A 15977-nucleotide genomic window follows, 5' to 3' on the forward strand; every position below is an offset into this window, starting at 1 on the left:
GGCTGATAATAACCGGTTACCAGCTGCGCTAGAATCAATTAATAGAAAGCACGATAAAAACGACTAAAAAAACGTTAAAAAACAGCCGGAGCCTAACCTCTGCTTGGAGAGTAGCTATTGTCCACATTTACAAACCTAATACATGTACCGGTAGTAATGGTCAGGGGACACTAAGCCTTTTAACGCATATCAATGCATAGTAAGTACATGTGGATATAGAGTTTAGAATCTGTTTTAGACCACATCTCCTCAGTGACACTAAGGAGGTTAAAACTCCTCGGTGTCGCTAACGAAAGGTAGTGAATGCTACCTGAAACTTTTGACTGTTTCCAAAATCATGTCCAGTTGCTTGAGTAACAGTTATTGGCAAGGCTGTTGCCCCATCATTATAATTCATTGTTCCCAGGGCTTGAACTTGCCAATCATATTAGAAAGTAAACTTGGACACTTTCAACTTTTTCACCAAGTTCAAGCAACACTCAGTCGTAACAGGCATTTGTAAGAATGTCGTATGCATAATGCAAATATACAAAAGTAACGGTCTCCTCTGTCAGCACTGGAACACCAGTGCTGAAGTGGTCGTCAGCACTGGAAGTCCAGTGCTGAGCCGGCGTCAGCACTGGAAATCCAGTGCTGAGGCAGCTTCAGCACTCGAAGCCCTCCTGTCAGCACTGGAAACCGAGTGCTGAGACTACAATCAGCACTAGATTTCCAGTGCTGAGGACATTTCATCTCTGGAAATCCAGTGCTGACAAATATTCTGCACTGGAAACCGAGTATAAAATGTATAAAGTTGGTGAAAAGAACTTACATTCTGTAACAAAATATAAATGGACAACTGTATTATACAATGTTTTTTAAATGATGCTTCTTTGCCGCACAAGCAAAATGTGTCGTCCACCTGTAACTACCTATTCTTTGTAAAAAAAAAAGCGATCTCTTTACCACACAGATAGACCAACTGTTTGTTGTCTAACTCTGACTACCTATTGTTTTTTTAATTGATGCTACTTTGCCGCACAAGCAGAATGTGTCGTCCACCTGTAACTACCTATTCTTTGTAAAAAAAAGCGATCTCTTTACCACACAGATAGACCAACTGTTAGTTGTCTAACTCTGACTACCTATTGTTTTTTAAATGATGTTACTTTGCCGCACAAGCAGAATGTGTCGTCCACCTGTAACTACCTATTCTTTGTAAAAAAACAAACAAGCGATCTCTTTACCACACAGATAGACCAACTGTTAGTTGTCTACCTCTGACTAAAAAGACACTACTTTGCCACAAGTATAGAATATGTGATTTGTTGATTTAAAATTTCCGTATCAATTGACCAAAGTGTCTACTCTAGTCTAAATCTAGTAAAAGCTAGTGCCACGCAAGATCTGCCTGGAGATTAAATAACACGCACAGATATACCTAAGTCCAAGAAGGTTAAAACACTGTGTTTTAACCTCCTTGCTAAGTCTAAAGGAAATAACTCAGACAGCCGTACGGACGCATGCTACTAGTACACGAATATTACGTTCAGCACTGGAACGTTCCAGTGCTTTATAAACGTCAGCACTGGAAGCCCAGAGCTGAAGTTTTTACAGCACTGGTCTTCCAGTGCTGAAAAGTTCCCGAGCACTGGTAAATCCAGTGCTGAACCCGTTACTTTTGTATATCAGCACTCGGTTCCAGTGCTGACGGCGGTTTCAGCACTGGGTAACCAGTGCTGAATGACCTCTGCCGTGAGTTCAGCACAGTGGTACCCGAGTGCTGACGGCAGTTCAGCACTGGAAAACCAGTGCTCGGAGAAGTTCAGCACTGGAAATCCAGTGCTCGCATTGGGTTCAGCACTGGAATTCCAGTGCTGAGGGAGCTTCAGCACTGGAACAAGGCCGTTCAGCACTGGAAAACCAGTGCTGACGTTTCTTCAGCACTGGAAAACCAGTGCTGAGGCCGATTCGACCCATTGATTCAGCACTGGAACACCAGTGCTGAACCCGTTACTTTTGTATACTTGCATGAATAATATGCAATATCTGTTGTTTTGTTACTCAAAAGTTTCCAAATTCCAAAAAAATCTGGCTTCTCCCGTCAATGTCGGGGATTCCCCCTCAGTAGTGACGCGTCACAGATACTACTAGTAGTACTTCGGCCATATTCGGGAAACCGAGGAACGTTAACACCGTAGACTTCCTAATTTGGTCATTTCCGTACGGCGGACATTCCCGAACGTCCCTCCTATAGAAACCCGGAAGTGGACTGGGGCTTTCCCAGAAATTCGTGCCCTGAAATATTTTCACGTCTTTGAGAAGTGTACCTTGGCAATCGTGGGCTGTGACAGCTCCTCCTGCGAGCATTAGTCGGCTCAGTGGGCTGTCAGTGACTCAACAGGGCACAGTAAGTAAACCCTGTACTGTAGCGTTTGTTTGTAAATTAGCGCGATTACATCCGATAATTTTCGATGGGGAGGGGAGGGGGGCACTGGGCTTTGGCCATGACATACATTTGTTCTTTGTGCCCAACTCTGACACTTTTGCCATTAATATAAGAGAAATACATTTAAATGAAAATTGGAACAGAATTTTTCATGTTTCCATAATATTACACGGAGTCTCAGTTGTGACCAAAATGTCAAACTTTTGAGTAATACCCCTGTGGCATAAAAACCCGGAACAACAAACACATAAACATTCATTTGACACCATAGTTAGTCGTCCGACAACTTGCTGGAAGACCGTGGGCCAGTTTAAGTTCTGATGCAAATTTCATAAGTAACATATGTTGGGCTAATTTTTAAAATGTTGCATTAATTCAACAAAGCAATTGCAGATGTATGTGTACTAGTAAGTAACAGATCTAGGATCCATTGTAAATGATTTTACAATCATAAAGTCTGCAAAACTCACAATTAGATAGGTACTGTAAATGCAGAAATGTTCGCGGTGGATTAATGTTCCCGTTTTTTGCGGTCACCACTTCACCGCGAACTCAAAACCACTGCGAATATTTTTCTATTATGGTATTAGACTGCAGTCTATGGTGTTACCGCGAAATTAAATCCACCGCAAAAAGTTCTTTTTCCCGCTTCCGCGAAATTAAATCCTCAAGGGCATTTATATAGAGGGGGATGTAGATCACAACTTGGAAACCCTTCAAAACAATGTATTTTCATCAACTCTATATTATTTTTAGCAGTGAGTCACCATATTGCAATGCTCCCACCCCATTGACTGGGTATTTTATTGTGTGAAAGGGGAACCCCAACTTCAACATTCAGTTTCAACTATGACCTATACTTGTATGTGTCATGTGGGTTGTACCATCAGGTAATAACCAATGGGGATACAGTCATTATACATATTTTAATAAAAACACCATTGATTAACAATTTACAACTTTCTTCCAGTGGTAACATGTATTTGATCTATTCAAACTGATTGGAAAGGGTAAAAATGATAACTATTTGTGTATCATTAGTATAACTTCACAAATAAGAAGCATACACATGGTTATTACCCCTTTTAAGGCTTTAGAAAGAATGTCCTGTACTTAACAACAGGAGTGTCAGTGTTAACCCTTATTCTTGGTTTAGATAAGTAGGAAGCAATTGTCACAGCCTTATCAGATGAGCTAGACATTACAAATATCAACTGCACTGCGACAATCACTACAGCAGGTAAGAACTAGATTATAAAAAACTGCTGGTTTGATTAGCATATTCTAGATAATGAATTGTCCTTGATGAAAATCAGATAAAACAGATAAAGTAGATAAGTTGGTACCATACTTTCAGTGGTTATGGGGTTTAGCGTTTTAAATTGTTTTGTTTTTATAATGAATTATCAGCACACATGTCCCAATGTCCTGGAAGTTTTAAATAAGTCATAACTGCTTCTTATTTAGCAGGTGGTCTGACTTAACTGTTTCCATTTTACAGATCTGTAATCACTTTCACTACATCCTCTGATGGCAACAATCACACATGCTCATGCTAAACATCCACCAAGACAGCAGGAGAATGTTGTACCTGGACACAGCATGAACGGGGCCAGTGATGATCACCTACCTTCATACCTTCCAGAAGATGAACTGGACGCCTTCCAGGAAACCATTCCTTCCAACAGCCAAGAACATTTACTTCATCTAGCTAATCCAGAACATTTCACTTCATCAGAAGATTACGGAGATCTGTATAGAAGCAGTAGCAACAGCAGCAACAAAAAAGTGCTTCAACCTGGGTCCTTGAGTAGCAGATATCCCAGTTCCCTTCCAGAGTCAGATGAAGACACAGAAAGACTGGATATCAATCACCAATCACACCTATCTGGAAATGCCAAACTCCATGCCAGAAGTGGAAGACATCCCTCAGTTAAAACTGAAAACAGGAAACCATTGAATGGAGTAAAGAAATCTTACATGAAACAGGTAACCCAAGGAGATGACAGAAATAGTAATTTATACTCTGGACTAGGCAGCTTGTCTTCATGTCTTTCTAACAGCATTGAAGATAAAGTCCATGTTTCAGTCCAGAAAACAGCAACAGCTCCTGTCCTTGAAGAAGTACCACTGAGCTCTCATAGGGGTTCAAGTATTCCTGAATCTGTAGGAAGGATAAGCCTTACCCAGCAAACACTGTCAGGTGATTCAGTCGACTCTTGTCAGTCAGCCAAGACTGCTTTTGCACAAGAACTTGGAGAAGCATCAAGGGAGAAAAGTCTGACAAAGGCAAACTCTAAAAACTCTCACAAAGATCAGCTTGCTTTGTCTGTCAAGGAATGTCCAGAAGGAGTGACTGAGGCCTTGAGGAACAGTCCAATACGTTCAGAAGGTGCTGCAAAAAGTTCTCCATGGCAGCAAGATCAGATGCCAAATAATACTGGACAGCAAACCCCCATGCAGACCCACACAAACACTCCCCCCACAGACATCCCTGTGACATCCTTGCCCACAGATAGCAGCAGCAGTGCAGAGATTTCTGAAAGTTTGTCAGGAAGCCTAGGGCAAAGCCTTGGCCCCACAAGTGGTTGGTCTGTCCACTTACCTGGAAATGGCATGCGCATGGAAGTCCCGAAATCAAAGTCCTCTTATAGTACAGGTGTGAAAGAAGAGGAAAAATCTCAACAAGATAGAAGCATGTTACGATCCTTATTTTCAAGTCAAGTCACAAGTCATCTCAGTGAGGAAGAACTGGTCAATGAGGCTAAGATGACAGCACTAATTCGAATTGTTCAGGAAAAGCCTATATACCTTGACTCACATCCAGATTCACTGTTGAGCCAGCTTTCAGATTTAATCTTTCAAAATCAAGAAAATGAACCAGCAAGCGGAAATAGTTTTGCGCCACTGAGCTTAAGGTCTATGGTCAGCCAAAGTCTGGGCACAATTGAAGACATGCTTTCAATTACCAGTTCAATAGCAGGTTAGTATTGTGGGAACATTGCTTTCTGGTTGTTTTACATCTCTTAAGGATTTTTTGAGATTTGAATTGTTGTGGTTCAGGTTATGAGATGTCTTTGATCTAATAGGAGATTTAAAATCATTTGAATGAACCTTATATCAAAACCATAAAATGACTTCAATGGAGAAATTGTGTACTACAATTTGTCTTTCAAAATATTCCCTCCTTATTGTATTTACTTATTCTCTTTCCATATGATAAAGAAAATCAGCCAGGAGCCATGGCCCCATCAAGAAATCAGTCCCAGGGACAAAATCCATCCGGCCAATCAAGACATTATATGACCAATGATCTGCTATCAACCATCTTCATCAGCCAACCAGGGGCAGCAGCTGCCCGAACCAATGAACAGAATGAATTGTTGACAACCCTCCAATCTGCAACTGCTAGGCTGTCATTGGTGCAGGAGAAAATTCAATCAGATAAAGTTGGAGAGGTGATGAAGAATGGACAAGAATCGCAGCAGGTAGTTGAATTCCTATTAGTATACATGTATGACAATCAGGGTACTGGATTGAAATGTCAAACATTATTACAATAAAGGATGACAATGATTATCTTTCAACCTTCTCAAAAGTCATACACAATGTTAGAGACATTGTTACATACTATCCATCCATTGGGCAGGTTAGGTACATTGGAATGTTACTGAAAAGAAAATGAACTATTCAAACGGGAATTTTGATCCAGAGTTTGTTGTAGTTTACTTCTTGTTATACAGTTCTTTAGGCTTTTCTAACTCTACTTGGATCACTTTGAATGATTAATTGAAAAGAAAAGAAAAGAAAAGAAAGGAATTCAAGTGATTCTGACTTTGTGTATCTACTGTATTCGTCTTCTTGTCCACAGCATCGCCATGCCAGGATAATGGACATTTTGGAGCGGCTGTGCCCTGAGTCCTTGAAGCAGGTGTTGGTCAGTGCAGCGTATTGCTATGGAAAGTGTAAAGAGCCAAACTGCATGCTGGTAAGATACCATTTGTTAAATTAAATCTAAAACATAACATTTAAATCAATGTTGAAGTCGCCTTTTCAAATCTGCCTTTGACTTGATATCAGTGAACATTTTTCTTGCAGTCATTTTACAACAGAAAACGACTAAACATTTGTTTTATGCTTCAAGTTTTGTAGATTTTTAGAAACAAGGATAAATCTTATGATGAAGTCTAATTAACCCTCTGATTTTAAAAACTACATCCGAATCTCTAAGTTCTTGTAGCCCGACTAAAATCGTACTCCTAGTGGCTGGCCTTACAGTTGCCACGACCATAGTAGGAGGATTGGGCGAGGGGGTCATTAACCCCATCCAGCAAACAGGCTAATAGCTCTTGTTGTTGCAGCATTTTCAAATGATATAATCAGCCACAAACTCCATCAACCTAAAAGATACTGTATGAATCCTCCAGGCACATGAGGTGTTGTCATACCTGGTGGAGTGTGTGAAGGAGGGGACAGTACTGAGGTGCCGAGGCTGCTGTGCTGTCCTGTCTCATCTACTCCATCACCACGTTCCCAGGTGCACTGAGAGGAGGTGTCTTGTTCCTTACTGTGTCCATCTGCAAACAGGGTAAGCTTGCTGTACCCTTCTATCTTTTTGGTCTAAGAATGGTACAAAGCAAATTAAAAAAAATGAAACCAAAACATCACACAATTTGGTTGATTGCCAACCTCTTTTATGCATTGAGAGAATGATTAACTTATTCCTCTATTGTACAACTTACATAAGTAAGAAAGGAAATCAAGTTCTCTAAACTAGATATTGCTGAAGGAAAAGGAAGTAAAATGCAATATTTTCCGCAGAACTCCATCATCAGTGCAAGAAGCTGTAAGGAGGATCAATGCAGAGATAGGCACAGTGGGCCTGTATCCTGAGATAGTGGTGCGGACATCAGATCCCAGCTTTCAAGGGGTAAGTTTTCCTTGACAAGAATGTATAGTCGTATCATCAGGCTTTGCACGTAATGTCATCATGCGATGCTTTTTCCTTAAGAAAATGTACTTCTTTAAAGTAATCTTGGAGGTGAAATGCTTTCTATGGTACTCAAGTACTCAATGAACATATTAAAAGGTTTTGGACTTACCGGTACTTTCAATTTGTTGATCTAGCTGGCCATGGCCCACCCCTGGTGTTGAAAAGCTGGAACCTGTGCTACCATTGGGGGCCTTTGGCAGAAACATTCTGGCTATTGCCAAGGACAAATATGTGACCATCAAACAGGTAGGATTTTAAAGATAACTTTCAGTAAGTATGCATTGTATCTCCTCTTGGCACATAATGGAGGATAAGAATGGGAATAATGCAGCTTCAAAGTATGTTTATCCTTACCTTCCATCCCTGAGACATGATTTGTACCTTATTTTCCAGATGGACAGAGAATGTCTGGAGGTGTTGCGTAGGCTGGATGGCACCACACCCCACATCGTTCAGTTCTTCTGGGTGAAGTCTGCTGTAAACCGTCAGGAGGAGCTGCAAGTGTGTGCTGCTTTTGAGCAAGGTGAGGAGATCTCCAGTGCAGCCTGTTACACAACTAGAGTTTTAATCATTAGCAAGATAACCTTTTGTGAGTACATGTGTATATGGTTGTAGAGAACAAGACAAAGCCTATTAATAACATAGAACAACAGAATGAGGATACCTTTGTAAAGATCAAGTCATGTATAATGTGAATGACATGCCAACATAACATTTAACTTTTCTCCTTTTGACTTCAGGTGGCAGTCTGCAGAGCCTGCTTACAGACCATGGTGGGTTGAAGACTGAAAGGATATGGATGTACCTACAGCAGGTGTTGCAAGCTGTGATCTACCTGCACAACCTGGACATTGTGTACTTAGCTTGGACAGGTGTGTATGTTTTAAAATTTTATTGTCTGTGGCTCTAGTGGTTAGCACCACTCCCTGCTTGGTACAACTGTTTTTGGTTGCATTCATCCTTTAAGATGGAGATGTAAAGCCAGCCTTTCAGATGGGGATGTATTATAGTTGTTAAGTACAATGTCTTTTGTAATGAATTATAAGCCCATAGTCCTTTCAGATTCATACAAAAATATCATTTCAAATTGTATTGCACACAATTATCTATTTACTTAATATCACGGCATCCTTATTTTTCCTCAGCTGACAACATAGTCCTGGATAGCAGCCATCAGATGGCCAAGCTGTCCAACCTCTCCTATGCAGTTCATCTGACTGAAGAGACAACTGAAGACGCCTGTGTACAGGCTGTCACTGGCCTTCCTCCTCAGATTTTGGCACCAGAGGTAATTTTTTTAATGTATGCTTTTCTCAACAAGGGCTGCTATCCTTGAGGAAGAGGATAATAGTGGTTGTCCTAATGAAAAGAAGACAAAATATCACACAAAAAAAGATGACATTAAGGAGAAAAATACCAGAAAACAGTGCAAAATCATAAGTATAATTTTGTAGTTCCAAATATGTGAAGTATAGACTGAAAATGAATTAAGATTCTATATGCCAATCCCACTGACACTCGCAATATATAACACTGATACCCTATCATTGTCATTAATGGTGGTGTTTTTTCATATGAATTTATGCCACATATTTGTTTATGGTTACAGGTGCATGCTGACCTGTCAGCTTATCATCAGTCAGACATATGGGGCCTTGGCTGCCTGCTATTCCAGCTGAGGGTGGGCAGGCTACCGTATCCTCACCTCAGTCATGACCACCCTGAGTCCATCAGACAGAAGGTTAATATTCAAACTTTTAGCAACAAGACAATGAGTTCTAATGATAATTTTGTTGGTTCTCTTTGAATTTTTCAGTGCCAATTTCTATCACAAGATAAATTATATATGTAAGGCCAGTATTTTTGTGTACGTGTTACATCATCTTTATAACGTTTCATGTTCAGTACAAAAACTGCATCTGAGGATTTTTTTGTCTCTTACAGTTTTTGGCATAGAATTGGCAAGTGCTACGTATTTGATTGCACTCATTTAAGATGTTCTCTTCATGTCCAGATTGGTGAGGACAGAGAACTACCCATGATTCCACAGTCTTGGCAGGGACAGGAGAGGGAAGTGTTGGAGGCCTGCTGGCAGGTGAGTCAGGCGGTTGTTGGACTCAGAGTCTGAGAGATATTGTAGAAAATTATACTAAACTGCAGGTGATAAAAATCATAATATTATGCATTTTATTTTGAGGAGAATCTATGTAGTTAAATTTAGCCCATCCAACAGCAAAGTGTTCCTGTACCTTTTCCAATTATTAAAACAAATCCCTGTCAGCCTGTACTAAATTTATATACCTCACATCTATTGAATTCATGAAGTTTGTACATGAGTTTTTTTACCTGATGTTTTTTTTTATAGGAGGAAGCAACATCAAGACCATCTGCCCAGCAGCTCCAAGCCCTTGTTAATAGATATTGCTAAGTTATTAAGAATGGGTTGATTTATTGATTTGATTTTGAGGGAATTATTGTGAATTGAGGGAATCAAGTGCAGAATTCTCCCCCATAGGCCTGCTGGTAGACAGGCGGGGGCTAATATGGGCATATTTTGCTGTTTTCTTTAATTGTTGTCAATTTGAATAATGAACTAAATCTACATGCTGTAAGAAATTTTCCTATGTGTTATGACATGTTGGCTTTGAAGGTGTGAGAGAACACATTGTATATAAACTCAAAGTTAAATTTATTGTCATGAATATGATATTGTGTTCAACATGTGATGTTGCTTGCATATTTCAATATTGCGTGCATCCAGAACTAGAACCAGACACAGAGAGTGAACAATAGATGCTGAACAAGTAGAAGTTCTAGTAGATTTTAAGATCAAATAGAGGTTACATGTTATATTGTTTTATTGATGAGCATTGCACCTAACACGATGGTAAATTTTGGCCCCAAAATTTCCAGACTTCTATGTGGGGATTTAGAACACGAATCATGTTCCATCGAACAGAACGCTGGCGTGATCGAACAGAACGGGCGTTCTATTTGGGGTCATCCGAGGTCACCCGCAGGTTGTTACAGTAAACACGCAGAAAACACCCTCATTTTCCCGGGTGCCGTGCGTCAGAAGAAAAACAAACATTTTCACAAATATAAACCGTTATTTGGCAAGCTTAGTTTTGCTGCCGCTTAGTTTGGAACATGTGACATGTAACAAAGCTGCTGGCGTCATTATTGGTGACCTTGAATGTTACAACACTTGTTTACGGCGGTATCAATTACTCTATGTCACTATCAGTGCGACTCGACATAGGACCAAACATGGTATTTAAATCGCTTGCAAAACGCGTGCAAATCAACTCTTTCAGGACTTATATTGTCGACAACTAATATCTCCAGCTTTGTGTCTTAGGGATTTTTTGAACATGGAGGCAATTTTGAATTACGAGCCTTTGAGTGTGAAAACTTGAAAAAATGACGATTTTTCGACCTAATATTGGCTGTAAAAATAGTTCTAAGTAGAAGTTGAAAAATCCCTAAGACAGAAAGTTTGATCTTAATATCATTACCTATATGAAATAAAAGATTTGGATTTTCAGTCAAATTTAGGACCAATCTAAATATGGTATTTGTTTTTTTGGCCCACCGAACACCCTTTCTAAATCAACCGACTATGCACATTTCAGAAGACATTGAGACAAAACTGTGTAGCACACGTACACAGTAAGACTTGAAGTGTACACACTGCCAGTCTTCATTTAATATCGACGAGGTACGTGCGAGAGGTTGTTTTTCAAACTATCACGATCTTGTAGAAGATGTTTCAGTCACCGTCAGCCCTCCGCGGGGACCGCGCGGGAGCCCCGGTAACCCGATACTCTGCGTTCGAATGGAAACTTTTCGGCCAAATTTGACCATCGTGTAAGGGATGTATCAGTGGTTTGACACTGTGTTATGCAGTTAAGTGACCTGTATTGTACTACAATGCACAATGAGTTTAACATGTTATCCACACATCTGGCACATGTACTCATCATGTAGTACAAGTTGTTTGTTGTATAACAAATTAGGAGCAGGGGAAAACTGGAGCCAGTAAAACATGTTTATAGATTGTTGTCCAGTAAGGTTAAGATGGGTTGATATTAGGCTGGTACCTGAAGGAAAGTGTTTTTCAAGAAAAACAGGCTTTATTTTCTATTGATCAACAGATGACGTGTGCATTATGTAAATGTACACATTTGGTATAAAATGATGTTCAAGATTTACTGGAAATGTTTACGAGGCACATCTAATTTTTAGGCAGTAAGGGCTTTATATGATGAAATTTCGTAGCAGTGTATAACAGTTGTTGTAAAAAGAAAGAGTCATGATCAAGGTTGTTTCAGATTATCTTTAATGTAGTTTCCAAGAGAATAAACGTTCAGTACTCCAATGTCCAATCTTCATGTTGCAGGTTTCATCAGATAAATTTCACTACAGCTAGAATCTTAATTCTTTCTATATTATTTCAATTATCAGTTCAGTTCAGTTTATCTTCAACTATCACAAAAAGGAATTGTCCATAGTTATGTTTTCTCCTCTTCATCAGCCTTTTCTGCTGTTTCTTTTTTCCGCCTCACCGCGTTTTCAAAGTACTGCATGTCCTTGAGGACGTCCTGCTCCACCTGTGTGGTGTCGTACTCGTACATCAGGTCAAACTCCATCCAGGGTTTCCTGTGCTTGTCCATCTTGTCCAGTCTCTTCTGGCTCAGGTGGTTCTCCCTCATGTGCTCCCTGTTGATCCCCTGCAGCTCCACTCTCTCCCAGCGCCAGTACCACGGCGGGGGCTTCAGGATCACCTTGGTCTGAAGGATCAATTGAAATGTGTTTAACCAGGAATGTTGGACACCTTGGCACCTGGCAAACCAGGACAACTGGATACCATACCTAGAAGAGTTTCTAAACATTTCCCATCAAGAAGACACCTGACTATAACGTAACCCTAACCTCAACCCTAATCCTTGAACCTTAACCATTACTGGAGTTGTCCTTGGCATGGTGCTAAGTTGTCCTGCTTGACACCTTTTACCAGGCCTTCAGGTTTTGTAAAAAAATGTATACATCAATATCTAATAAATAAAACATTAAAATACTTCACAAGGAAAAAGGCATAAACAACCTGATTGGTCAGGAACATTTGTATAATTACTTCATGATATCTTAATTTTATGTCTGAAGGCAAAGAATCATCCAATAAGACACGAAACTGCAGATACTGGGTCTTTGTTCAGTCAGATGGAGGAAGGACAGTTATACCAGAGATCTGTATGTAAATGAATCTCCTGGTGAAGAATGGTTATTGTACACAAAACAAACATTAACTTACATCGAGTATTGGCACAGGATCCTCAGGGTTGTGTTGTACTGGTTCTAAGTTGAAGTCTATGGTGCTGTACTCAGGTAGGGCGTCCCTCAGGTACACCATGTGGGGGTCCACTGACTTCTGTAGCTTCAGGACCTGCACCTGGTGGATGGTGGGGTTGTACAGCTCATAACAGATCTCTATACCTGTGGGCAAAACAATGTAAGGTTTTTTGTCAGATATTCTTGAACAACACTGCAGATAGATAGACAACAAAAGGGAAAATGTTCATCTTTTAAACCTACATAGTGATGAAACACAGGACAGGCAGTCTGTCATCAAGCCACCACATATGTGAGCAAATACCTCCAACCCTCCTGACATGGGGAACAGCAGACAATAAACTGAATAGTGATTGTGTGAGCGACCAAGACTTACACATGTATGGTTAAGGCGTGACAACTTTTGACAGCTGTTGGCCCTGCAATGTGTTAAAATGTATTGTGCCAAAGGGTAGCTACATGGGTTAGCCGATAGCAGTTTTGATACATGTATCAAGACTGCTGACTCAAAAGACTTACCCTGTCCATTAACAATATTCCTGAGAGTGAAGGTGGCCCCAAGCCCGTACCCTCCCCTCTTGATACAGATGCCCACAAACTGCTGGTATTTACCAGGTGCATAGGGGTCAGCAGTTAACACTGACAGGATGCTACCTGAAAACAACAACAGCACAAAATCTTTATTCATTGTTGAATCTAGATGAAGTGATAAGGAGATGGAGGAAAAAAAATTCCTGACTGATATTATGTCATACCTGCGACGTGAAAACGTTCCATACGGGACGGGGTGTTCCAGACCGTGTGATAACTTTCCGTATCACACAGGCTCGAAAGTTGTATCACACCCTAGTAAATCTAACTATTTCGAATGGGCCGAATACGGCAAGGTTGAAAATTTGAATACCGGATTCGGACCTTAGAATTGCTGTTGTTACAATCTTTTGTTCGAGGACACGACATTTTCTCAACTTCTGGTGCATTTCGCATTGAAATATGTCTTTTCTCAGGTGGGTATGACATAAATAAAATACAACACGGTGTATTCCGCATCACCCTCAGTCCCAGCCCTCCAGTGGGTCGAATCACCCTCCGGCCTTCCCGCGGTTGGGCTGGTACCTCGGGTGATAGTGATACAGAATACACCGTGTTGTATTCTATATTTTTATCATCATCATCATACATACTCACCCACATAAAACTCAGGAATATCTATGACAGATCGCCGGCGGAGCATGTCCATCCGCTCCATATGGTTCTTGGTGGGAAAATCTGCCTTCATTCCTCGGGGAATGATGAACTCAGGACTGATGAACCTACAATTGCAGCAAATCGAATGTTATGATCATCTTTTTTTGAGTTTGATTAATACATGTATTATGAAACTTATGAAGCATCAGTGTCAAAGATATTTAAAAAAAGAACTGCTACAATACCATAAGCTTTTATTTTACAAAGCTCATGTACTGTTTTGCAGATTATCAAAACTAGCAAGATTGTAAGCCACAAGGAACGCAAAGTCCACCAGCTGAAACGCAAGTTAGGAAAGTGTGCAGTATGCACTTCATATGTTATATATTGTGCAAGAAATACAGTTGGGTGGGAAAAACCTTTGGGTCTATTCTCAAGCTGCTGATAGTTGTAACCGTTACAAGAGATAGTGCAATATGCAATTAGTGCAATATATGAGTTTTGCAATCTTCTTGTGCAATATGTTTCAAGAATTTTTAAAACAGTCTGTACCTCAGTAGTCCGACGCACACGATTGTTCATTTTAATATGTTTTACCTTGCGCCCTCTGGACGTCGTAAGTCGAAAAAGGGTCGACCTAGGTATTTTAATCTTTCATCTTGTATTTGTATGTCTAATTCTAAGGCTCAATAAAGATGATTCTGACCCCCCTTTTCTGTTAATCTAACAACCAACCAACAAACAGAAATATGTCCAAGTTATATTTTTTTCACATGAGCTTGACATATGTCAAAACAGTACCCAAATCATGGGTCTGGTCTTACACACGTCAGTCTGGTCTTACAAATTTAGAGCTTGTGCCTAGTTCACATAACCGGTGTGTTATGTCTGTGGCTGTGCAGATCAAACAAAAAACAAACCTGTACCTTTGTGTTTTGTTTTTCTGCCCCTGTGTTAACTCGGTGATGTCAGGACTAGCTGCTGCTGCTGGTTTAGCTGCCTCCACAGTAGAGGACGACCAGCGCAAGCACACTGCAAATGAAATCATAAAAATTATATCAATTGACAGGAGCTCTCACAACCCCCTTGCTTCAACTAAACCTTCTGGATATAGAATAAGATAAATAATTACTTCTAAGATAGAGCATTGTAAAAGAGAGCAACTTACAAGATTGCTTTACAAAACATGGTTTAGTTAAAAGACTGCACCCCTGAATATGTTGAGCATATATGCCCTTTCACAGAGACCAGAACACATGTGCGGCGACAGGAATTTCTAGCTAGGTGATATGTCAGGAGAAAAGGTCCCAAGAAAACAAGACCAGTCTGGACGTAATGTTTATGGAAATCGAAACAATTTTCGAGGCAAGGACTGTTTTCTTTTTCAGGGCTTTTACCTTTGACATATTGCCTTTGACATATTGCAAAGTAAAAATTGTCGCGCAAGTAAGTTTCAAGGTTTACAGTAACTTAGTAAGTTGAGCCATAATATATGGGGGGGGGGGCTAGAGTGAAAGGTGTCGTTTCCAACTCTAAAAATGAATGAATCATGTCTTTCTGCGCATATGTTATCGCTATGGTCTACATGTTATCAACAAATCATAGTCTATGTCTAAAATGAGCACAAAAAGGGGAAGAAACTCACGATTTTGTCTCGACCTCAGCAACACGCGACCAAACGCCGCCATGTTGATGACGTGCAGTGCGCAGACTCGTGACCTTTGCCCGGCACCGGCCGGAAGTAGCTGAAGACCTGCTGAAAAAACCTGCCGGGTTTGGTCCAGAAAAGATCGTCAAAATCACGGTTTGTCTGAGGAAGATACAAGGTTAGTGAGTTCTGTAAATATTCAGACATTTCTGTAGTCAAGCACTGTACTTAAAACCCCCGAAACGGTCCGTAGGTTGCAGAAAGCATTCCCACAAAAATCGGATTTTCACAGTGCTCGAGCGGGTGTAAATGCGTTACGTTTGGATCGTAATTGAGTCAGACTTGAGTCGTATATCTCTGTTGACCGT

General features: G+C 40.4%; 3 protein-coding genes across 5 annotated transcripts in view; 2 read left to right on the top strand and 1 right to left on the bottom strand.

Annotated features, from left to right (window-relative positions):
* Window positions 1-2204: 2204 nt before the first annotated feature.
* On the top strand, window positions 2205-10298 carry LOC118422616 (mitogen-activated protein kinase kinase kinase 18-like). 3 transcript variants are annotated; one of them, XM_035830267.1, is made up of 13 exons: window positions 2206-2389; window positions 3930-5411; window positions 5654-5916; window positions 6300-6416; window positions 6856-7016; window positions 7250-7358; window positions 7556-7667; window positions 7815-7944; window positions 8162-8293; window positions 8567-8709; window positions 9031-9162; window positions 9436-9516; window positions 9787-10298. In XM_035830267.1, the coding sequence occupies exons 8-13, from the start codon at window positions 7815-7817 to the stop codon at window positions 9847-9849; spliced, it is 681 nt and encodes a 226-aa protein (XP_035686160.1). In that variant the 5' UTR covers window positions 2206-2389; window positions 3930-5411; window positions 5654-5916; window positions 6300-6416; window positions 6856-7016; window positions 7250-7358; window positions 7556-7667; the 3' UTR covers window positions 9850-10298. The 3 variants fall into 3 exon arrangements, with proteins under 3 accessions (XP_035686158.1, XP_035686160.1, XP_035686159.1); XM_035830265.1 differs by lacking the exons at window positions 7815-7944; window positions 8162-8293; window positions 8567-8709; ... (1 more) ...; window positions 9436-9516; window positions 9787-10298 and having other exon boundaries at window positions 2205-2389; XM_035830266.1 differs by lacking the exons at window positions 2206-2389; window positions 7815-7944; window positions 8162-8293; ... (2 more) ...; window positions 9436-9516; window positions 9787-10298 and adding an exon at window positions 3169-3668.
* A 1219-nt stretch (window positions 10299-11517) lies between these two features.
* On the bottom strand, window positions 11518-15775 carry LOC118422618 (39S ribosomal protein L19, mitochondrial-like). The gene is made up of 6 exons (XM_035830269.1): window positions 15607-15775; window positions 14888-14993; window positions 13962-14086; window positions 13293-13427; window positions 12736-12917; window positions 11518-12214 (listed from the first exon to the last, which is right to left on the bottom strand). The coding sequence occupies exons 1-6, from the start codon at window positions 15647-15649 to the stop codon at window positions 11936-11938; spliced, it is 870 nt and encodes a 289-aa protein (XP_035686162.1). The 5' UTR covers window positions 15650-15775; the 3' UTR covers window positions 11518-11935.
* Window positions 15650-15977, top strand: part of LOC118422617 (serine/threonine-protein kinase 40-like) — a 13530-nt gene continuing 13202 nt past the window's right edge. The window contains exon 1 of the mRNA XM_035830268.1: window positions 15650-15787. The gene's annotated coding sequence lies outside the window, so the exon portion shown is untranslated. The remainder of the gene's footprint in view (window positions 15788-15977) is intronic.

This window comes from Branchiostoma floridae, chromosome 9 (assembly GCF_000003815.2).
Source record: "Branchiostoma floridae strain S238N-H82 chromosome 9, Bfl_VNyyK, whole genome shotgun sequence".
Taxonomy (NCBI): domain Eukaryota; kingdom Metazoa; phylum Chordata; class Leptocardii; order Amphioxiformes; family Branchiostomatidae; genus Branchiostoma; species Branchiostoma floridae.